The following is a 23,831-nucleotide window of genomic DNA, read 5'->3' on the forward strand; positions in this document are numbered from 1 at the left end:
GTATACCGGGCGAACAAGTGGAAGTCAGTTCCGTTAAAAACAACCGTTAGTTTGTTTTTGTCACGAGTTAGACACGATGGGCAAGACCTGCGTTGCCAACCACAAAATCCCAAACCCCGCCCCCAAAAAACAAAGAAGCGCCATATCGATTTTGTTTTTCAAAAGTGGTATTTATTTTCTATAGCCAACTGTTACTATGAACATGATCTTATGTTGCAGTAAGGACGCTTAAATCTTATTGAAGATATCTTTTATTTCCGGTGAAGCTTATTTTAAACCAACAAAAAATTATTTGCAGTGCAGGCCGTGGCTCGACAGCAGCTTTGGGTTTAATTCCGCTGCAAAAGGGCCAAGATATAGATGGGTGCATCGTGAGGATCTGGGCTCCCATCTTCCGCTGGTCTGGCGCTCCCTCCAGGAGGGGCGGGAGCGCTCCAATGCGCTGGACAGCTTCAGTCCGCCTTGAGCGACTCCCGCGCCGCCGACAGATCCGAGCTCATTGCCAGAAAAAAAAGTAAAGTAAAATTACTTACAATTGCGTAAATAAAGCAGAGCTACGTGAAAGCCTAGTTTTCCTTGTCGTTCTACACATGACATCATAAACCTTAAGATAGTATTTCCATAACTTTTAAATTTATTGGTAAAATAAAATAATTTTAATATGAGGGGTGTAACTATCTGACAGTTGCTCCCGTTGCTTCGGCACAGTCGGCATCCATTCTTCCAGAGATTCCATCTGGCCGTGTCTTTTAAGTCCGGCGGCGTTTGCCCACACTGAGGTCGGTGGCCCCGCTCTCTGACTTGAGACGCCGCTTGCTGGTTCGACTGCCAATCACCTTAATGCCGGATACGGTTCCGGAAATTCGTGATTCCACAATGGCCAGCGGAGCAGTGGGCAACGGCAGTGGTGTGCCCAGAACCGGCTGTCCAAGAGGCAGTGGTGTCTCCAGAAGGAGCTCGCTCTTAATAATGGCTCCCGGGGCAATCATTAGCAGGTCATTTCCCCCGTTCCCAAGCCCTATCCTCTGCTGCTGTCCGTCGGCACGTTCACATTTTATGTGCCGAACTGCTGGGATACTTGCGTTTTCTAACTCACCGTCCGCCGCGTGACCATTGACCATCCTATTGTCGTTGTTGTTCGGCTCCAGTTGACCCCTAGTCTGCAGGGAAGGCTCCTGTCGCTGCTGCCACTCGAGGATGCCCGTTAGCAGCTTGATATACTTGATGGCCGAGCGCAAGATTTCATTCTTCGAAAGCTTCTTGTCCGGCGGATGCGTGGGCACCAGCTTGCGTAGTTCCGCAAAGGCGCCAGATACGTTCTGCTGGCGCCAGCGCTCCCTTGTGTTTGTAAACACCTTACGCACTCCGCCAGTGACTCCTCCTCCTCCGCCGCTGGACGCGTTGCCTCCGGAGACATTTCCCCCACCACAGCCTCCGCCGACTGAACTTCCGGAGCTGGGAGGCGCTGTAAGCAGTCCGTTGCGGGAGTGGCTACGCGGGGAACTGGACAGTGAACGATTGCCTAGGGAAGGGACAACAAAATCAGCGAAATTATTAATACAAAAACAAGGAAGAACGCTATAGTCGAGTACCTCGACTATCAGATACCCGTTACTCAGCTAAATAGAGATATGCAAGTAGCAAAGCGAGATTAAAATGAGCCACCTACCGGCGGTATACAGATTTAAGCGTTTTGGGCATTAGAGTGGGCGTGGCAAATTTTTTGGACCAATCGATAGGTATTGACGAGACCAATACATTTCAGTTAAAATTTCTTATCTAGCATAAAAAATGTGGGCGTCACAGGTTTTCGCGGTTTGTGGGCGTTAGAGTGGGCGTGGCATATTCGCGTAACAAACTTGCGCTGCGTATAAGGCTACGAAATCTAAATCTGAAATTCCAAATCTCTATCTTTGATAGTTTCCGAGATATCCACGTTCATTTTTACGATTTTTTGAAGTTTGTGGGCGGTTTATGGGCGTTAGGGTGGGCGTGGCAAACTTTTTTTTGGGTCAATCGATAGGTATTGATGAGAACATTACATTTCAGTTAAAAATTTTATTCTAGCATCAAAACTGTAGGAGCCACAGTTTTGGGCGGTTTGTGGGCGTTAGAGTGGGCGTGGCACTCTACTGAAACAAACTTGCGCTGCGTAAGAAGCTCAGGAATCTGCACGCCAAATCTCAATAGCCTAGCTCCCATAGTTTCCGAGATCTCAGCGTTCATCCGGACAGACAGACGGACAGACGGACATGGCTAGATCGACTCGGCTAGTGATCCTGATCAAGAATATATATACTTTATGGGGTCGGAAACGCTTCCTTCTGCCTGTTACATACTTTCCGACGAATCTAGTATACCCTTTTACTCTACGAGTAACGGGTATAACAAGGAAGAACGCTATAGTTGAGTACCTCGACTATCAGATACCCGTTACTCAGCTAAAGGGACCAAAGGGAAATGGAGATATGCAAGCAGCAAAGCGAGATTAAAGTGCGCCACCTACCGGCGGTAGACAGACTTAAGCGTTACGGGCGTTAGAGTGGGCGTGGCAAAATTTTTTTTGGATCAATCGATAGGTATTGACGGGACCAATAAATTTCAGTTAAAATTGTTTTAGCTAGCATGAAAATTGTGGGCGTCACGGGCTTGGGCGGTTTGTGGGCTTTAAAGTGGGCGTGGCAAACTTTTTTTTGGATCCATCGATAGGTTTTGATGAGAACAATACATTTCAGTTAAAATTTTTATTCTAGCATCAAAACTGTAGGAGCCACAGTTTTGGGCGGTTTGTGGGCGTTAGAGTAGGCGTGGCACTCTGCTGAAACAAACTTGCGCTGCGTAAGAAGCTCCAGAATCTGCACGCCAAATCTCACTAGCTCTTATAGTTTCCGAGACCTCAGCGTTCATCCGGACAGACGGACATGGCTAGATCGACTCGGCTAGTGATCCTGATCAAGAATATATATACTTTATGGGGTCTTCCGACGCTTCCTTCTGCCTGTTACATACTTTCCGACGAATCTAGTATACCCTTTTACTCTACGAGTAACGGGTATAACTAATTGAATTGAATAGTGAAAATCAAAGATAATACCCTCTTACAATATTATATCAAGTTAGACTATTTGAAAAAAACATACAAAAGATAACTAGAAAAAATATTTTGGAAATGAGATCGAAAATGGTGTGAATCGTTCAGGCAGTCTTTAAGCTATCTGGCCCTCTTTGACTAAGTTAATCCAAAAGAACTTTCAGTCCTGGAACCGCTAGCGCTTTAGGCTAGTAGGTGTGTTAGTGAAAAAAGCAGAGATTCTTTAAGCACATCTCCATCCATCTAGCACTCCCTTAAGCTGAGTAACTGGTATCTAATAGTCGAGGCTATCGACTATAGCGTACTCTTGTTTTTAAATAAAGTTAATTTTCGCAACACAGGAATGTTATCTTTGAAATAGTAGTCCTCACCATCCGCCTGGTTGCCACTCAGCACGATGTAGTCCCGCAGATCCTCCTCATCCTCCTCAGTGTCGTTAAGGGAAAAATCGGAGAGCTCCGCGTCACCGTCTCCGTCGGACACGGACTCCGTCTTGGGCTGCAGATGGGGCGTTGCGTGCCGTAGCAGAGCTGGCGGGTGTCTCCCGGTGTCCCGGATTACTCCATTTCCATTTATATTTCCGGAATGCGGAGATTCGTTGGTCTGGCTATGTCCGGAGGACCCACTCGAAGCTGTGCTCCTTTCGTCCGCGTTGTCCGCCCCGTTGGAGCTGCTCGGTAGCCAGGCCATCTGTCCGTTTCTCCGGATAAAGGATACGAATGTTCTGTTGCGTTCGAAGAGCCGCAGCGAAGTGAGCAACTGACTAAGTGCTGAGTTCTGTGACTCTGTGGTTGCTAACCAACCCCCTTTAGAATGAAGGCGTGGCCAAGGAAGCAGCGAACCACCCCAGGATGAGGCATACACACAAAATGGGCGGTTCCGACCTTGGCGTTGAGGTGTTGATGTGTTATTTTGGTGCTGTAGGGTTAAATACGGAGCAATTGGTTACCCATTTTGGATACGAATTCCTAAAGCAATTTGATTTGGTTTGGGTCTTCGAAGTTAGCTACCCTAATATTTAGTTTTATTAAAGTAACGCGATTGGGATGTTTAAGAATAATAAAACGAAATATAAATATCTATCTTATCCATATTTTAATATTTTGTTTTAATATTTTATTGATATTTCAGCATTTACAATATCATATAATGGTTCCCTTAGCAACAATCAGAAAAAAATTGCGAGATTACTTACTCATACTTCAAGCCGAAATCTTTCTTTCCGCTTTAAAGAAAATGCATTAAAAAAATAAAATTCCGTTCCATTTTTCTTCTTTTGCAATGCGGAGGGACAAATGTGATTCTCGAGTCGTAGTTTCTTTAGCAACATTATTTAGAATATTTTCCCCCCTATGATTTGTCACTTTTTTTCGTCCATACAAATCAACCCAGTTTACTCACCTGTGAATAGTATAATTTACTGGTGGCTGTTAGGGTAGTTTTCACCCACACTTAGGCGCTTCTTGAGCAGAGTGGGGTGCGGTTGCGTTTGCCGTGCCACATCGCCAACCTGCTCCCGATCCCGTTCCTCCCGCTCACCCTTTTTATCCGATTCGGGGCGCTCCAACTGGGACTCGGAGGATACCCTGGCCTTGGGCGGACCACTCACACACGGAACATAAACGGGTGTGAGGCTCAACCTCATCGAGGGCGTGGGATTCACGAATATCATTTTGTCGGTCACCTCCTCGCTGATCCCGCCATGCCCCTCACGCACCACTCGGGGTCGGAATACGTACGAGGTGGCTGACATCCGGGCGTCCACATACTGCACCTGCACCTCCACAGGAAAGTCGCTGCCCAGCACCTCGCTGATCTCGAACGGAGCACTGTCCGCCACGTGTAATCTCAGCGGCAGTCGCGGCGACATCTTAAAGGTGGCCCTCCGCACGAAGCGGGACAGATCACCGCCATCACGACCGGATCGCAGGTAGACACTCCACGTGGGCTCCAGCATATATGGCAAGTCTGGATCGCATTGTTCCATCCTGCATCCGATCACGATGTCCCGGCTGATCACACAGCGTCTTGAGAGATTGGACGCCGGACCGCGGTTGCAACTCACCCGCTGACAGTCGTCCACCACGTTTTGCTGGCGCAGGAGGTTCGTATAGCTCATTTCGATTCCGATTGCGTATCCGTATCGGTATCCCTAATTATAATAAAAGCAGAGAAAATTTTTAAATTATGTGTAACCGAGAATTTTAACACGCCAAGATCACTGTAAGCATTACTAAACTTTTTAGAAAACTAATAAAATGGAACCTTTAAACAATTGGTAACAGGAAAAGCAGAAGCCTACTTCTTCAAATATATATTAAAATGTAGATTATTGGAGAAATTAAACAACCTCATATTTTATAGAAGTGCAGTTTTGGGTTCCCATTCTGAAAGCCATTAGAATTACAGAAAAATTGAACATGAATATAAAACTACCCAAGTTATGGATTAAAGAAGTGCAGTTTTGGGGTCACATTCTGAAATTGAACATGAAAATTGGCTCAAATTTTGACCCTCGTTTAAAGGAAATATATTAATGTAGTTAATTAGGGAATTTAAGCACAAACTCATAAAGGTATTTCACTTTTAAACCGGTAGTCTATAAATCAAGTTATGGTTTATAGAAGTGCAATTTTGGTTCCCATTCTGAAAGCCATTGGAATTACAAAAAAGTTGAACATGAAAATAGACTCTAATTTTGACACTCGCTTAAACGAAATATTTTAATTTAAACTATAAAAGAATTTAAACAAATATTCGAAGAGGTATCCCACTTCATAATAGGGATCCTATAAGTCAAGTTATAAGTCAAGTCAGTTCCCGTTTTGGACAACATTGGAATTACGGAACAATCGAACATGAAAACGTTAAAATTTTGACCGTCGCTTAAAAAAAACATTTAATGTAAAGTATTAGAGAACTAAACCACAAATTCATACAGGTATCCCACTTGAAAATCGGGATCCTATAAGTCAAGTTATAGAATCTGGAAGTTCAGTTTTGGGTTCCCATTCTGGACCCCATTGGAATTGCAGAGCAATCGAACATGAAAATGGGTTAAAATTTTGACCCTAGCTTAAATGAAAAATTTTAATGCAGAATATCAGAGAATTAAGCCACAAATTCTTAGAGGTATCCCTCTTAAAGATCGGGGTCCTATATGTCATGTTAGGGAATCTAGAAGTTCATTTTTGGGCTGCCATTCTGGACCCCATTGGAATTGCAGAGCAATCAAACATGAAAATGGGTTAAAATTTTGACCCTCGCTTAAAAAAAAAATTTTAGTGTAGAATATCAGAGAATTAAACTACAAATTCATAGAGGTATCCCACTTTTAAATCGGTAGTCTTTAACTCAAGTTATAAATAATAGAAGAGCAGTGTTGGTGTCCCATTCTGAAAGCTATTGAAATGATGGAAAAATGTAACATGAAAATATGGTCAAATTTCGAACCTCGATTGAACGAAATATTTGAGTGTAGATTATACAAAAATGTGAACACAAATTCATAGAGGTATCACACTTCTATATCGGTATACAATTACTCAAGTAATGAATTAAATTACTCAATTACTCTTTTAAAAATAAACTATTTTATACATTCTGAAATAAAATATGGTTTGTTGGTATTGGTAAAATTGGTTTCATTTTATTTCCTTAAAATTGAGTTTCCAAGTGCAAATAACCATTAAGTGTTTGCAACCTTTTATTTTACTCTTCGAAGATGTTAATCTTAATCTGGGATTAAGTAGAAAGTTTACCCCAAAGGCGTTGAAATTTCAACGCCTCTGTCATTTACCAAGAACTGGCCTTTCCTCGTTGTTCCACGCCTTAAAATCGAATTGTCTAATTAATTACCACAGCAAAAAATTCAGAAGAGTAAGGGTAAAAGAGGTTAGGAGTAAGTAACGCGCAGGCGCTAGAAGGCGGAGTTTTGTCAAGAGCGCTAAGGGTTGTTAGGACCCGGACGTTTATTTCACAAGACATCTTTTTGGCACAGGCAAATTTATCAAAAACTAAATTCATAATTTCTTAATTTCGAAGTGGGATCTCAAAAATCACAGGGCCACGGATTGAGCAAGTAACGCCGCTCGGGGACAATTTACCTACGAGCTCGATTTAGTTCGATTTGGAGATATTTCATTGCCATGGGACCAACTTGGGACAGTAATATTGGTTCTGGCATTTCCACTAGTTCTAGCCTTTCGGGACTCTCAGGATGCTCCTGATGTTTAAAGTCATTCTGTCTATCCTGATCTCTCATCTCTTCCAAAACTGGCCACTAATGCAGCTGCATCGCTTTCCTGGAGGGGCTCACAAAGCTAATGGTGTGAATGGTTTACTGTACAGCGCAAGGGATCTGTCTTCCCAACAAATCCTGTCCCTAAAGCTTGATGAGATGAGTATAAATAGTGCATGCATGATTCGAATCCTGAAAGAGCAGGGTTAAAGTGACCATGGAATCCCGGCTTCAGAAGGAACAAGTCTGGAGTGGCGGTTTGTCGTAAATGTTGATGCAGTCGGGGCAATCCTCGCTGATGCGGAACACATTTTTCTGTGCATAGTCGGCCAGTCCAACGATTTGCAAGCGACCGCACCAGCCGACGGGACATGCTCCCGGCCAGGATGCGGCGTTCGTTCTGCACCAGTCTCCGCTCGTAGTCGGTGGCCAGTAGGAAGCGGCTGTAAGCCACGTCGAGGTGTGCCTCCGTCATGCTGACACCTTAGCTTCGCGAATTCCTTTTAAATGAAAGCCCCATTTCGCAAGGAAAGAAAAGGGAACCTTATGCTTTGGTTATTTAATCTACATATTATGTGCAGCTTACGGGTTGATAAACTTATTTAAGTGGAGCAAAAAATCTTGTTTAAAATTGGATGTTCGGTGTATAATGAATGATACTTGTTAAGACACTTGACAACAGAATTCCTTGTTTTTTTTTAACCTTAATATTATTTTCAAAGGCAAAGGGAAAATGAAGTACCCTTACAGCCCACCTGAAGTAGATCACTGCCATCTAATCGCAATCCGTATTCATAAGCAGGTTCTTAAGCCATCGTCACGTGGGCATTAGAGGGTGGGCCTTGGGAACCCAGATCTAATCCCGCTCACAGTCCGACCGACACTCACCCAAAACCACCCCCCGAAATCCGATTAGTGGCAATCAAATAAAACCACATCATATCAAAAAAGCCCGAGAGTGAAAAAGTGAGGAAAGTCAACAGTTTCCAGCATCAAAACCAAATTAGTAGCAGTTTGGTGGCTAATTCGAATGCTCTTTATCATTTTCGGGCAGGCGTCAGTGACTTTTTGGCACGTGTGTGGCCGGGATAGATAAGAAAAAACCCCAGCAAACTCCGGCAAACTTCGGCAAACACCACCACGTGGCCCACAATGGAGGTTTGTGAGGAGTGGGCCAAGTCAAAGGGATTTTCACACCCACTCGACGCCGGCAAAGCCGCCAATTAATAAAATTCAATTATTCCAAGCCACCGCAGACCGATGAAAAAGCCGATAAAATAATAGCATCTTTCTTCACTTGGGTTGGGCTAACAGGGAGTTAAAGTCAATTCAACCCATTTGTGAAGAAGCTCGACAAGAGTACACAACAACAATACAATTTGCGTATAGGGTGGAAAGTGACTCCTTAGCTGGCTCTGCAAGGGGTTCCTGTTTATAACATATGTACGCTCAAAATGTGCTCTAAATTTTAGAAATCAAGGCAATTTCCCTAAATTAAGAAAGCGCTATTAAAATGTAGGAAATGGCTATCATAAACTATAATAAACGATAAAATTCAGATATTAAGTTATATCATTTATCATTTATACATTTACAAATTAAGACATGTACACAATATTTGAGTTAAAGGTCTTTACTATAAACTTATATGATTACACTTACATATGAAAATTGCATTAAAATGCATAGATACCTAAATCGCGAATGGTACAGAGCGCTATAAGTAAAATTCACTACTTACATATATACAATGCTAGGTTTGCCAAACCTAATTTAAGTGTCACATTGGCTCGCGCGGAAAACTCGGGTTCGATCCCTCCGGCGGAGAAATATTAATGTAAGTTTTTTCAGGAAGATACATTACTAACTAATTAAAATTTTCTACATTCCCCATCCTCTCCCCCGCAGTTCTCATTAATAACACCAGTTACTTCTCGAACCACGGTTGCACATGCTCCCAAATACTTAATATTCAACCAACATTTAAGAAGCCCTCATTGCATACATACAATACTAAGATGTAATGAACATGATTATACCCGTTACTCGTAGAGTAAAAGGGTATACTAGATTCGTCGGAAAGTATGTAACAGGCAGAAGGAAGCGTATATATTCTTGATCAGGATCACTAGCCGAGTCGATCTAGCCATGTCCGTCTGTCCGTCTGTCCATCTGTCCGTCTGTCTGTCCGTCCGGATGAACACTGAGATCTCGGAAACTATAAGAGCTAGGTAGGTGGCGTATTTTAATCTCGCTTTGCTGCTTGCATATCTCCATTTCTCTTTGGACCCTTTAGCTGAGTAACGGGTATCTGATAGTCGAGGTACTCGACTATAGCGTTCTTCCTTGTTTTATTTTTTAGAAAATATTTATACTGCTTAGAAAAGCTTTTTTACATTCAAGAAATTGTTGCCAAAGGGAAATTGAGGTATGCAAGCAGCAAAGCGAGATTGAAATGCGCCACTTACCCGTGATCTCAATATGCGGTTATGTGGGCGGTAGACAGATTTAAGCGTTATGCGCGTTAGAGTGGGCGTGTCAAACTTTTTTTGGATCAATCGATAGGTATTGACGAGACCAATACATTTAGTTAAAATTTTGTATATAGCATGAAAATTGTGGGCCCCACAGGTTTGGTCGGTTTGTGGGCGTTAGATTGGGCGTGGCACATTCGCGTAACAAACTGGCACTGCGTACAAGGCAACGGAATCTAAGCCTGAGATCCCATTTCTCTATCTTTGATAGCTATCCGAGATATCCGCGTTCATATTTACAATTTTTTGAAGTTTGTGTGCGCTGAAGTGGGCGTGGCAAACTTTTTTTTGGGTCAATCGATAGGTATTGCCGAGACTAATACATTTCAGTTAAAATTTTATATCTAGCATCAAAACTGTAGGAGCCACAGTTTTAAGCGGTTTGTGGGCGTTAGAGTGGGCGTGGCACTCTGCTGACACAAACTTGCGCTGCGTAAGAAGCTCAGGAATCTGCACGCCAAATCTCAATAGCCTAGCTCTTATAGTTTCCGAGATCTCAGCGTTCATCCGGACAGACTAGATCGACTCGGCTAGTGATCCTGATCAAGAATATATATACTTTATGGGGTCGGAAACGCTTCCTTCTGCCTTTATCTTACTAAGATTACTAAAATTTATGGCGCGCTTGTCTTGAAGACAAAAATAAGGCGATTTCCTTGACTTTAGGGTTAATTTTACGTTGAGTGCATGTACATTTTTGGTAAATGTAATAAACATAGACCATCGATTTAATCACAGTTGCTGGGACCTGATTGCCGAGGTCCCGCCTTATTATTCGGAATCAATGTACTGGAAAAAATTTCTTGAAGTCTATTTCAAGGGTTTTTCTCGTTTCAGGGGTAAGATGTTTGCTTGCATGTTTAACTAATCGCCAAGTCATCGTGGTCGCTGACTAAATCAAAGATGGCTATAACAATTTGGCCCGCTACACTCAAAATAAAATTGAACCTACATTTTAGAAAATCGGCAATATCATTTTTTTTCCAAATAATTTATCTGGTCTTACTCAGCTTATATCGCCTTTACCTTTTAGCCTTTTCATTCTAAGAAGGCCGATTGTTTAAGGGACAGGCTAAAAGCTGTAAGCGTAAAACAAAACAGTTCTGTAGTTGTTCACTATTATTTAAAGATCGTTTCTTTTTTTTGGGTTAAATGTTAGCTATAAATTTATCTTATACGTATACGTAATAAAGTCGATGTCATCGACTATCAAATACCAGTTACTCAGCTGAAGAGAGTGAAAGAGAGATGGAGATATTCTTGCTTGTGGCTTGCGCCACCTAGCCCCAACTAAGTCCTATTTTATTGCAGGAAAGAAAGATTACCTCCTCGTGTGATATACTCAAGAAAAGCCTGGCCTCAAAATCCAGTCACTCCCCCACATAGAGTTCAACGCCCTTACGACTACGGGGAATCCCTTGTTGCTGATGTGTGACGCCACCTGTTGGCTACAACACGCGCTTGCTGCCTTCTAAACCCAATACCCATTGGCAATCGATAGCCAGGTGGGCGGAGATGGAAAAGCAAAGGAAAATCAGCTGTCGCTGGCATTTCAATCAGTACGTGCCACAGAGCACACCTGCCCAGGTAAAGCTTCCGAGGGGCAAACAGAGGGATTGGGGGCCAAAAGCTTGGCGCCACTTTCATTTGTGTCTGTACGCGAACTGGCGATAGATGAAAGATTGTGGGTGAGTAATGCGTTGCGAAATGTCAGTGCCTGCATGCAAAAGCCACCGTGGGGCAGGCCCGAGTGCAAAAAGCGTCCCATGAAAGCCGTAGGCAGTGAAAAGCCGACGCTCACGTGGCGAATTGCGTGACTTGACCCGCAAATCGTCCGCCCAGGCACCCCTCGGAAAACACCGCCCAGAAAACGTGCTGCCAGCCCGCCGGCGGCCACCCGACGCCACCCAACCACCCCCAAAAAGACAACGGATTCCGTAGCTTTCCTTAACCTCAAGTTAGTACGCGGGGTCTGGTTTTAAATTCAATGAGTTCGGAAGTTCCAAATATAAAATACATATAAACAAACAAAAAATTAAATTCAAACTGAAAGAAATGTGCATATATGATTGTATTGTCCTTTTGTAATTCCTTGTAATTTGTAAAGTGTGTTCTCTGCGTTAAGGCTTTAAGTTAGAAGAAAATCATATAAATTAATAAAGCGGATATGACATGGGTAAAAAAAAGTTTTTTCTGAAAATAAAACTTCAACAGCAAATGTATTTATAATTTCAACTTTTCAAACAACTTTTTTAAGCTTATTTAGTTAAAGGGTTTACAAAAGCTCCGCTCAAGGGTTAATGTCAGAAGAATCCGAGTATATCATCCGATTCCCGAGCGAGCACGATTCTTCCGATTCTCAGCGACAGCGGAGAGCAGCGATTGAGTGTGAGAAAATTCTCAGAATGCGAATATACGACGGCATATACACATATCGGAGCTTGCGGGCCACAGCTAGTATTCGTGCGGACTTAAAGCCAGAAGGTCGACTAACGCGGTTGCCGTCAATCGTAATATTTCAAAAATCGAAACAACGTCCTCTAGAACCACGCAAGACACATTTTTTCCTATAAACAATACGTTTCATTTATTTGGAGACAGTGAGAGTGCCGGAGCTGAATTAAAATCGGTTTCAAAAGTGAGAAATAAAGCCGAAAACTTGATATAAACCTATCTCATACTCTCAAGAGTGCATCAGGGAGAGCCAGCGAGAGTGTAAGTGCAATTGTCACGTTGTTGCAATAAAAAACACAAAATAGCAACAGGCCGGAGAGAGACCCATTATCATATTGCAAAAAAAACAACTCGGGCCCAACTTACATAAAAAACTTGGTTCATAACGCCTCTATGGCGTACATATATATTGTTTATTAATAAGTGCCGACCGCACAGTGCACGTTGCACAAAGCGCTAAAAATTGTAATCAATTGTAGCGTAAACAAAAGCTACAAACACATACCTGACCCTACTGAACGATACTTTCGGATAAATATAAATACAAATTTAGACTAGCGTTTTGTTTTCCAAACATGTTGCATTGGGAAAACGTTAAACCAATTGGCCTAAAAGTGCACATATGCGCATCAGTAAAAAAAAATTTGCTTGCATTGACTGGCTTGCAACTAAGTCATTTCCCCACACGTAACAATGGGAAGTCATATATGTAACTATTGTGGGTTACAGGATATTACGCATACGTAGAGTGGGCCCAAGATTCGTTCTTGTTGTATATAAAAACTTAGCATGTAAAATAATATAAACGAATATGCCCAATCATAGGTAAATTATTGAGTAACTATTCTTGAACGAAAATTGGTGTGAAAATGCAGCTTATTGCAGCTCATCCAGTTCGCATACGCCACGTGGTCCCATTTATTCACGATAAATAAATATTTATGTTAAACAGATATGTAGAGCCCCAGACATGTTATACAAGTGAAACCGAAAAACATTAATAGCTCGCCCTCCCCCTTTGTGCATTGTATTTTCCCACAACGCAAACCTATAACTGACAACCCCTACTCCTCGGTTATGGAACTGTTATCCACCGTCTGCCGCGCTTTCTTCACTGCATTATCTAACATCCTCGCGAGTGACGCACGACCAAATGTAATCCCGCAATCCAAGCCTCCTGCAAGGACTCGACCAGTTGGCCCCTTTTTGATTTGTTAGCGTTTGACGAAACTGCGTCAAAGTTTACTGACGTATACGTTGTAAACTGGGTTATCTGTTGAATTATACAATTTGGAGGCTCGACGAAGTGGTTTATAGCTTAACGTTTAAGAGTTTTCTTTTTAATTGAAGTTAAGGCTCTTAAAGTGTCGATAGTTAGGACCAATTAGTTAATTTGTTTAAGCTTTTTTCAGTCTGTACTTCATTAAAGATGAAACATTTTAACGTAATTAATCGGTTAGATTTTATAACATTGAATAGAACATTTTGAATTTTTAGTTGTTTTAGTCAGCAAATTTTATTTCATACGTTTTTTTTAGTTCTTGGAATTCAGTGTGCAACATGTAAAATTCAACAATCAAATGTAGCTTAAAATCCGTATTTAGTTACAGCTGAAAATTCAAGAGCCCAGTGCAAAATAAACAGTATGTAGGAGATTCTAAAGATAATCTATTCGATAAATCTGGGGTCCACCCTAACGCTCATACAATGCTTTGCGTTTTTAGTGCTTATACAAGTATTTTTTGGGCTTGCTGATTGCGGCAAATTGGGGAAATTAAACCCAAACTTACGTAATCTTTGTAAGTGAACTCCATAAAATGTTTTCGGTATTACGTATATAAACGCTTACGAAATAATTTTTTGGTTATGGGACATTTTTCTTGCTAGAATGTTTAACAAGTCAGCAAAATTCAAAACTGCTCTGAAAAGCGGCATGCAACTTATGCGTCTCCCAGAAGATGTATCTTTTAGCTGTGCATCAATCTATCTGTGTTTGGGTGTGGGTGTGTTTGAAGGTATTTGTATTTGCGATTCAACAGCTAAGTGCATTGCGACTGCATAACGGCATCCGTTGTCGGGAACAACGAAAGCACTACAAACAACGCCTGCAGCTGCACGTGAATGCAACATTTTTCCTCCTCCCTGCCACACCGTCCTTAATTACCATAGTGAAGCCTTTTTACCAGCAAGTACGAATGGTTTTGATATTTAGGAACATCCGAGTGCTCGAACTTTTTTAAAAAATAGTAGCTGATTATAACTGGTCGTAACTGAGTTTCAACTTAACAAGCTAATTCGTCCTTATGATTAACTTAGAGTATATTTCTTCTTAGTTTAAAATCCACTTTTAGTTGAACATAACATCTGCTTCAAAATTATAATGTAAGCAGTATATACTGTTTTCCGATTTCGTTACAAAAAAATTATTTAATATGCCATTAATAACGCGTTAATAAATGTGAGAATTGGCTTAATGTATGATATTGACCAGCGTGTTCAGGCCACATCAAGACAGATTTTATCATCAGTTTATAACTTATCTTCCTTACTTATACATTTAAGGAAGCTCAAACGATGTTTACTCACAGCTAATGGCAAACCAAATAAGTTACTTCTTGAGATTCTCGAACGAGTTGAAGGAAATAAAGGCAAACAACGTGAATAAAATCAAATACATATATGCATACTCAAGTATTTTGATGAGGGCCGACAACGAATTGATTGATTGAAAGAAAGCTGCAATCGCCACAGAAGCCCGATTTTTGTGAGTCGTAACACAATGCCGCAACAAATCTGTGGTTCATTTCGTCACTCGGCCGAAGTGAAACTATTTCACAATACAAACGATTCACATTCATGCAGCGACTTTGTTTTGAATGAAAGTAGAAGTCGATTCTGCAATGCGGTTGGGCAACTTGTTGAAACATTTCGAATTTTACAAATCCTTTTACACGGAAAACTAATTGGTTACCAAACAGAGCGAAAGTTAAAGTTTGGTAGGGGCGCAATGAAATGAAACGACTGCTTCGGAAGTGGGTGTTAGCAGATTTAAATGGTTTAAGTTATTAAAGTTAGAACATACATATTTAGGACACATAAGCTTAAATACAAATCATGTATAAATGGTTACCTTACGATTTTCAGACATCTCGCAACACCAACGTTGCCTCCACGTAAACCGGCAAACTGGATAATTTAAACAACATGGAGGGCGGCGAGTCCACGGAGTCCACACACAACACCAAGGTGTCCGACTCGGCGTATTCAAACAGCTGCAGCAACAGTCAGTCGCAGCGCAGGTAAGTCCTCCAAAAGTCTGCACACACACTGCAATGACGTTGCTATTTGATAGCTGTTGTGGGAGCACCCACCTGTTTCCCAGTCAGGATGTGGGGCTAGAGCACGAATGGTGGCGGGGACAAACCACCGCGGTAACCAGAACCACTTATCTAGTTTTGCACATATTGAATTGAGCATTTGGCTGTTTATTAAGTTAATTTAATATATTTGGCCACAACAAGATTTCGTGCGCTTCTCCTTCAACGCTTGGTTATAACTGTTGTTTTGTAGAAAGGGTGGCAGCACTTTGATTCGATAAAAAGTAAAATACAAAATGAGGGGGGTGACACTTTCGATTTCTTTATCTTATGAATTCGTTACTTTTCAAATTAGCACTAGACTCAAGAGTCAAAAGTATTTTAGTTTAGCTGTATTAAGCTAAACTGTAAGACCCGGAAAGTATGCAACCAATATTAAACATCTCTAGGGTTTTATTTTCTATGTATGTACTTAAGTCAGTGCCTTCCGAGATAAGGGTACACAAATATTTTGGCGCACTGAATGGGCTTTGGCCACCCTACAAACGGTTATTTTTCAACCCCTTCACTATTGCAGTGGCAGCTCCAAGTCCCGCCTAAGCGGAAGCCACTCCTCCGGCAGCAGTGGCTATGGCGGTAAGCCCTCGACGCAGGCGAGCAGTAGCGACATGATCATCAAGCGGAACAAGGACAAGTCGCGCAAGAAGAAGAAGAACAAAGGGGCGGGGCAGACGCAGGTACAGTCCCTGATCTCGGCGGCGACATCCCTGGAGGGAGCGGAGGAGAAGCCGCGGCCCAGTGGCAGTGGATGCGGAGACGAGCAGACTTTGCAGGACCAGCAGCACGGCGAGGATGGCAACGAGCCCGAGGCCACAGAGCAGCTGCAGCAGGAGGAGGAGGAGGATCAGTCCGGATCCGAGTCGGAAGCGGATCGGGGCGAGGGCGTAGCCAAGTCGGAGGCCCAGAGCTTTCCCATCCCCTCGCCGCTGTCCGTGACCATAGTGCCGCCTTCAATGGGCGGCGGAGTGGGCGGTTGCGGCGGAGTGGGTCACGCCTCCGGTCTGGACAGCAGCCTGGCGAAATTCGAGAAGACCTGGGAATCAGCCCCGGGAAAACTGGAGTCCATGACGGGAGTAGGTGCTGGAGCAGCCGGTGGGCAGCGAGGGGAGCGGGTCAAGGAGGACAGCTTTTGCTGCGTAATATCCATGCACGACGGCATTGTCCTGTACACCACGCCTAGCATCACCGATGTCCTGGGCTTTCCACGCGACATGTGGCTAGGTAGATCCTTCATCGACTTTGTGCATCTCAAGGATCGGGCCACGTTCGCCAGTCAAATAACCACGGGCATACCTATCGCCGAATCCCGGGGCAGTATGCCAAAGGATGCCAAGAGCACGTTCTGCGTGATGCTGCGACGCTATCGAGGATTGAAGTCCGGTGGATTCGGAGTGATCGGGCGACCGGTCAGCTACGAACCCTTTCGGCTGGGTCTCACCTTCAGAGAGGCCCCGGAGGAGGCGCGACCCGACAACTACATGGTCTCCAATGGCACCAACATGCTGCTCGTCATTTGCGCCACTCCGATCAAGAGCAGCTACAAGGGTAAGTCTCAGCAAAAATGGTTTAAAACAAGAGAAACAGATTTAGATGGTGTGACTTACCATACTTTCACAATTCGTTCCTAGTTCCCGACGAGATCCTCTCCCAGAAGAGCCCCAAGTTCGCCATCCGCCACACGGCCACCGGTATTATTTCGCATGTGGACAGTGCGGCGGTGAGTGCGCTGGGCTATCTGCCACAGGACCTGATAGGACGCAGCATTATGGACTTCTACCACCACGAGGACCTCACCGTTATGAAGGAGACCTACGAGACGGTTATGAAGAAGGGCCAGACGGCTGGCGCTTCCTTCTGCAGCAAGCCGTACCGCTTTCTCATCCAGAACGGGTGCTACGTACTCTTGGAGACCGAGTGGACCAGCTTCGTGAATCCGTGGTCCCGCAAGCTGGAGTTCGTGGTCGGACATCATCGAGTCTTCCAGGGTGAGTCCGCCGTTCCTTCCCATTATCTTAATCCCCAACCAAACCTTGACAGATTTAATAAAATGTTGAACTTGAACATCCCCAGGACCCAAACAGTGCAATGTCTTCGAAGCGGCGCCCACGTGCAAGCTCAAGATATCGGAGGAAGCCCAGAGCCGGAACACGCGAATCAAGGAGGACATCGTGAAGCGCCTGGCGGAGACCGTGTCCCGCCCTTCGGATACGGTCAAACAGGAGGTCTCCCGTCGCTGCCAGGCACTCGCCAGCTTCATGGAGACTCTTATGGACGAGGTGTCCCGGGCTGACCTCAAGCTGGAGCTTCCGCACGAGAACGAGCTGACTGTCTCGGAGCGGGACAGCGTGATGCTCGGCGAGATCTCGCCGCACCATGACTACTATGACAGTAAGAGCTCCACAGAGACGCCGCCCAGCTACAACCAGCTAAACTATAACGAGAACCTGCTGCGTTTTTTCAACAGCAAGCCGGTCACGGCGCCGGCGGAGCTCGATCCGCCCAAGACGGAGCCGCCGGAGCCGCGGGGCACCTGTGTCAGTGGGGCCAGTGGACCGATGAGTCCCGTGCACGAGGGTAGTGGGGGCAGTGGCTCCTCGGGCAACTTCACCACCGCCAGTAATATCCATATGAGCAGTGTGACCAATACGAGCATTGCGGGCACGGGCGGAACGGGCACGGGCACAGGAACGGGCACAGGTACTGGAACTGGGACAGGAACAGGAACAGGAACCGGTACGAGAACTGGAACAGGAACCGGCACGACCAGCTCCTCCAGAGGCGGAGGCGCCGCCACACCGCCCATTACGCTTACCGAATCGCTGCTCAACAAGCACAACGACGAAATGGAAAAGTTTATGCTGAAGAAACACCGCGAGTCGCGAGGACGCTCTGGTGAAAAGAGCAAGAAGTCCACAAACGACACCCTTAAGATGCTGGAGTACAGTGGCCCAGGACACGGGATAAAAAGGGGCGGTTCCCACTCGTGGGAGGGAGAGGCGAACAAACCCAAGCAGCAGATGGCCTTGGGAACGGATGCGGTCAAAGGGGCGCCAGGAAGCGGGGGAGCAGCCGCGGGATCTGGTGGGGTGGGGTCAGGGGGAGCAGGTGTGGCAGGCGGAGGAGGAACCGGGCCAGGTATAGTGGGAACTCAAGACGGCAGGACCACGACAACATCGGGAGCAGGAACCCCAGGAGGAGGGGGAGGAACAGGAGGGGCGGCCGGAGCCACCTCCTCGGTGGGCAGCTCCACGCCAGGACCCTCCTCGTATCCCTCCTGCACCCAGAACATCAACCTCTGGCCGCCATTCTCGGTGGGCATCACCCCGCCCGTCCACTCCACGCACACGGCGATGGCCCAGAGCAGCTTCTCCTCCGCCGGCCTCTTCCCAACGTTCTACTACATCCCCGCCTCCTTGACGCCCACTAGTCCCACACGCTCCCCTAGGATCCACAAGCACCCGCACAAGAGTGGCGTGGAGCTGCCCACCACCTCGCAGCAGGCAGCAGCAGCGGCCGCGCAGGCCATGCCGCTTCAGTACATGGCCGGCGTGATGTATCCACATCCCTCCCTCTTCTATACACATCCAGCGGCGGCGGCCGCCACGGCCATGATGTACCAACCGATGCCCTTCCCCGGGATGGCCAATGCCCTACAGATACCGGAGCGGCCGTTGGGGTCTCAGTCAGCCTACAACAAAACGGTGTACACAGTGAGTGAGCGGATGGGCTAGTTCCAGACGAGCATTCTGAGTGCTTCCCTTTCTGGCCGGGTCTGATTCAGACGTTTGGATAACTAACCTTCTCCCAATTTCCCCGCAGGCCACGCCAGCGTCAATGACGAAGAAGGTACCTGGGGCGTTCCACTCGGTCACAACCACCGCCCAGGTGCAACGGCCCTCCTCACAGACCACCTCCGTCAAGGCAGAGCCGGGTTCCAATGTGACTGTGTCGGATCCCTGCAAGAAGGAGGTGCCCGACTCTTCTTCCATTCCCTCCGTGATGGGGGACTACAACTCCCCTCCCTGCAGCAGTAATCCCACCAACAACAAGGTAATTATGGATAAAATATAACGAGGAAAATTTGTAATTTTAATGATCATAATAGGTCATTGGAAGTTGACTACACACATTATAACAACACCTACTTATCCACAGAAATACACGGACAGCAATGGGAACAGCGATGACATGGATGGCTCCAGCTTCTCCTCGTTCTACTCATCCTTCATCAAGACCACGGATGGATCGGAGAGTCCGCCGGACACCGAAAAGGACCCCAAGCATCGTAAACTAAAGGTATTTACTTAGGTCCCAACAGTCTTACAAATATCTTTGGGGTTTTTCAAAAATCTTTAGAGTTATTTGATTCCTAAAGCCACACTTCTAATGTCCACAGAGCATCACCAATTCGGAGAGCAAGATCATGGAACACCCCGAGGAGGACCAGACGCAGCATGGGGATGGGTAGTAGCCAAACCCTCAGTTGCTGCTGACCGACGTACACAATCGAGTGCACAATGTCGATCCCTAGGACGAACCGAGCAGCAATCACAGAGGACAAGCAGGAATCCTAGAAAAGAGTGAGCAGTTTTAATCACCTGACCTGGTGTCACAGCTAAACCTGAGTTTCCCTTTAAGTTCTCCGAATTTACGAACATATCCGTAGGATATCAACTATTCTGAATCTTATTGAAGCAACGAAGACAGCAAGATGAACTGGTGAAGATTTCTTAATAATACCGAACCGGCTGGACTTGCAAATTACATAGATCTCAATTCAGAAATATTACATGTGTCGAAAATTAAAATTCTTCAAAAAATGCATCTGAGCGTTAAATACTTTACTTTTTCTAGTTTTTAAGACATTTTTATTTATTATTCGTTTGTGTAATAAATTGCAAAAACCAATCGCTGCTTTATTTATTTCAAACAGACGTTTCCGGCACTTATGCTTTGCGATTTGTATACTTTGGTGAAGTTGATAAGGTAAAGATACATATAAGTAACTACAAAATGGGCTAATTTAAATGTATCTCCCCAAAAGTAGTAATTGGTCATTTAATAGATATGTATGTACTTTATTTTGTTATACCTACTTGTTTTATGAGTGAAATAATATTTTAAAATGTAACAAGAGAAAACGCTATAGTCGACGGTCTCGACTATGAGATACCCGTTACTCAGCTAACAAAAAAGCGCCACATATCGTTCATTCCTATCGACTGTTTACGAAATTTCACTGGCGGTAGTGAAACTTCGTAAGTTGCCGATTTTCGGTATAAATGTATCTCCATTTCTCTTGCACTCTATTGAGTTTGCTAATTATTAATTATTGTTTGGTTATAACTTTTTTATAAATGGTCCGATTTGAATAATTTTTGGAGTATGGGTGTTGATAATTAGAACAAAGTCTCATGTAAATGTTTACACAATAATTTAAAATGTGAGCGCTACACGCTAGTTGTAGCGTTATGGGCGAATGTGGGCGTTATAGTGGACGTGCCACCCTGCTGAAACAAACTTGCTATCCTAACAGTCTAGCTCTTATAGTTTCCGAGATCTCAGCGTTTATACGGACAGACGAACATGGCTAGATCGACTCGGCTAGTGATCCAGATCAATCATATATACACTTTATGGGGTCGGAAATGCTTCCTTCTACCTGCTACATACTTTCCGACGAATCTAGTATACCCTTTAACTCTACGAGTAACGGGTATAAAAATAGTATACTATTATCTTGGATATATTTGTGCTTATTGCTTATTCCGTCTCAAAGAACTCGTCATAAGGTATATTTTTCCACAAATTTTGCAATATGGATCTAAAGGCCTTGGAACAGGCCTCGTTGAGTTTCGGCTGGACATCGAGAGCCAGGGTATTCCACTCCTGGTTTAGAACTTTCAAGGTGCTCTCCCGAAGCTCCACGTTGTCGTTGAACAGGTTCGTCATGTCAAAGTGGCCACTATGAATGGAAATGTATAATTTTTAAACAATTAACTTTACTCAGTCGTCTATTTCAACTTCTGTTCGCCTGGTACTTGGAAGCAAAAATCTCTATAATGCTTCTATTTACTCACCCCTTGATCTTGGTGATCGTCTTGTAATCGGTGATGTTAAGATATGTATGGCCGTCGGACCGCCTTACGGGCTCCACCATAACCCTCGACTTGGTCTGGACCTCGTTTAGCCGAATGGTTAAATCGCCCTTGCTAACAATGGGCAGGATGAGGAGTTTGCCGTTAACATCGTACTTCGCCCGCACCACCAGCTCCGGTGCATCCATGACCATCGTTAGCTTGAGCGGCTTTGTAAGGTCCTTGGAGAAGCCTTTCATGCTCTTTACCACCGCGGAATTAGCCAGGTTGTAGAGCTTGGCATCGCTCATGACCAACTTAAACTGCAGGGACTCCGAGTGGCCCCCACTCTCGACGCGCAATGTTCCCAGATAAATGGGCTCCAGACCGGGCACCTGCCGTCCTGAAATGCCCTTCTTAAAGGCATCCAAAAAGGTCTGCGCCTGCGTCACGTGGCACGACTCATCCTCCACCTTGCACCGTTTCAGGGGCGATGCTGTGGTATTTCCCAAGAATACAAATAAAACTTTCTTTAAATAGTCATGGTAATTTTGCTGCAGATTAAAAGTAATATACTACAGACTCCTAGACTTATTAATGCTTTAATAAAAACTAGATGCTTTGTAAAAATTGCATTGACTAAAAAACTTATTAAACGTTTGGACACTCACGGAATAAATCGGAGACACTATTAGGAACCAGGCACAGTACACCGATCCATAACAATAATACCGAGACACCGGTTAACTGCATTTTCTCTGTAATCCGATTTCTGCTTACCGATTTAGCTGAGCGACAACTGACACCCTCCAACCCAAAGCCGGGCCTATTTATGCATCCTCTAGAAGCCGAGTGCAAGTTTTAGTGCGATTCTGGGACCAGATCAAATTAAGTGTTCCTAAACCCGATCGTACCGGTATAAACACTATTTGAATATTTAATTTAGTATTTTTATTTGACCGAGTTGGAAAATCCGCGAATTTTATCGAAAACTATATTTGTTCAAACTTTGATTTTAGATTCGTTTGAATAACTTATTATTCCATGTCTTGACAAGGAATTATGTTTATTATTTGGTTTACATACATAATTGGTAACAATTCAATCAAATTCAAGAAATGCAAATTAGCTGAAAAATCGAGTACCATTTATGTTTTTTTGCATATTTATGCACAACTTATTTATTAATTAAAACTTAGGTAGGTAACTGAAGTAAATAATATGTCGGTATTAAAATGAGAAAAGTTTAAACAGCATTCGGGTCATAAATCGAATTCAATTGAATATGAGTGAAAACTAAATGATTCTCAACTTGGTTTGCAATGGAGAACTGGTTTCTCTTCTCCATCTATAGAGATTCTATCATCTCAGTTCAATTTAGAATTGCACCCATAAAGGCAAATATACATAAATGTGGTAGACCCTGATATTTACGTAACTCCGATCCACCAATAATAGTCTCGTTAAAACAACGTTTCCGAATGTATCTTCGGTGATATCTGCCAGTAAAACTCTTTGTTGAATAGATAAAGATATTTAGTAAAATATGCCAAATGTTATTTAATTTTTTTAATTGTTCTTCTATGAGCTTTCAAAAATATTTAAAATATGTATCCCTCGACCGATTTGGACATGGATATGGAGTGGATCAGCGGATTCCGGCTGTCATCAGGTGACCATCGGTACGGTCACCGGGTGATTGTGTATGCTCAGCCAATTGACAGTGCGCGTCAGGTTCTAGGTCAGTGTGGAATTAAACTTTGATCTCCTGCCGTGTCGGTGTGATGACGCTGATTACGCAACACCCTGATCAACGACGGGTATTATGTACAAAAGTATTTCGAAAAATCAGGAAATAATAATGATGGATCTTCAATGAGACCCGCAATTTAGCTTTGCTAAGACAAACTATATGAAACGAATTTTGCTCATCAACATTTGTTATTAGGTTTACTTTGTCATGAAAATTATGCACGATCCCATGTTTGTTTAGCTACATAAAATTTCGTACAAACAATATTCGTTCTAAAAAGATTTTAATACATTGCTTTCAGCTCA

The 23,831-nt window shown here is 43.9% G+C and overlaps 4 protein-coding genes across 6 annotated transcripts; 1 reads left to right on the forward strand and 3 right to left on the reverse strand.

The window, feature by feature from the left end:
- Nucleotides 1-611: 611 nt before the first annotated feature.
- On the reverse strand, nucleotides 612-3,781 carry HLH3B (Helix loop helix protein 3B). Its single transcript, XM_017081392.4, has 2 exons — nucleotides 3,463-3,781; nucleotides 612-1,522 (listed from the first exon to the last, which is right to left on the reverse strand). The coding sequence occupies exons 1-2, from the start codon at nucleotides 3,779-3,781 to the stop codon at nucleotides 750-752; spliced, it is 1,092 nt and encodes a 363-aa protein (XP_016936881.1). The 3' UTR covers nucleotides 612-749.
- An 89-nt stretch (nucleotides 3,782-3,870) lies between these two features.
- LOC108015131 (uncharacterized) lies at nucleotides 3,871-15,583 on the reverse strand. Its single transcript, XM_017081394.4, has 3 exons — nucleotides 15,450-15,583; nucleotides 4,493-5,243; nucleotides 3,871-4,009 (listed from the first exon to the last, which is right to left on the reverse strand). Exons 1-2 carry the CDS (start codon nucleotides 15,465-15,467, stop codon nucleotides 4,509-4,511), a joined length of 753 nt encoding a protein of 250 aa, XP_016936883.1. The 5' UTR covers nucleotides 15,468-15,583; the 3' UTR covers nucleotides 3,871-4,009; nucleotides 4,493-4,508.
- per (period circadian regulator) lies at nucleotides 15,477-20,604 on the forward strand. 2 transcript variants are annotated; one of them, XM_017081391.4, is made up of 8 exons: nucleotides 15,477-15,618; nucleotides 16,214-17,241; nucleotides 17,325-17,681; nucleotides 17,767-19,406; nucleotides 19,516-19,746; nucleotides 19,852-19,992; nucleotides 20,093-20,276; nucleotides 20,335-20,604. In XM_017081391.4, exons 1-7 carry the CDS (start codon nucleotides 15,524-15,526, stop codon nucleotides 20,162-20,164), a joined length of 3,564 nt encoding a protein of 1,187 aa, XP_016936880.1. In that variant the 5' UTR covers nucleotides 15,477-15,523; the 3' UTR covers nucleotides 20,165-20,276; nucleotides 20,335-20,604. The 2 variants fall into 2 exon arrangements, with proteins under 2 accessions (XP_016936880.1, XP_065723829.1); XM_065867757.2 differs by lacking the exons at nucleotides 19,516-19,746; nucleotides 19,852-19,992; nucleotides 20,093-20,276; nucleotides 20,335-20,604 and having other exon boundaries at nucleotides 17,767-18,084; nucleotides 18,161-18,406.
- A 149-nt stretch (nucleotides 20,605-20,753) lies between these two features.
- On the reverse strand, nucleotides 20,754-22,603 carry dyw (daywake). Of its 2 annotated transcripts, none has more exons than XM_017081709.4 (3): nucleotides 22,445-22,602; nucleotides 21,777-22,269; nucleotides 20,754-21,661 (listed from the first exon to the last, which is right to left on the reverse strand). In XM_017081709.4, exons 1-3 carry the CDS (start codon nucleotides 22,524-22,526, stop codon nucleotides 21,460-21,462), a joined length of 777 nt encoding a protein of 258 aa, XP_016937198.2. In that variant the 5' UTR covers nucleotides 22,527-22,602; the 3' UTR covers nucleotides 20,754-21,459. The 2 variants fall into 2 exon arrangements, with proteins under 2 accessions (XP_016937198.2, XP_065723836.1); XM_065867764.2 differs by lacking the exon at nucleotides 20,754-21,661 and adding an exon at nucleotides 21,678-21,696 and having other exon boundaries at nucleotides 22,445-22,603.
- Nucleotides 22,604-23,831: the final 1,228 nt, after the last annotated feature.

This window comes from Drosophila suzukii, chromosome X (genome assembly GCF_043229965.1).
Source record: "Drosophila suzukii chromosome X, CBGP_Dsuzu_IsoJpt1.0, whole genome shotgun sequence".
Lineage (NCBI taxonomy): Eukaryota > Metazoa > Arthropoda > Insecta > Diptera > Drosophilidae > Drosophila > Drosophila suzukii.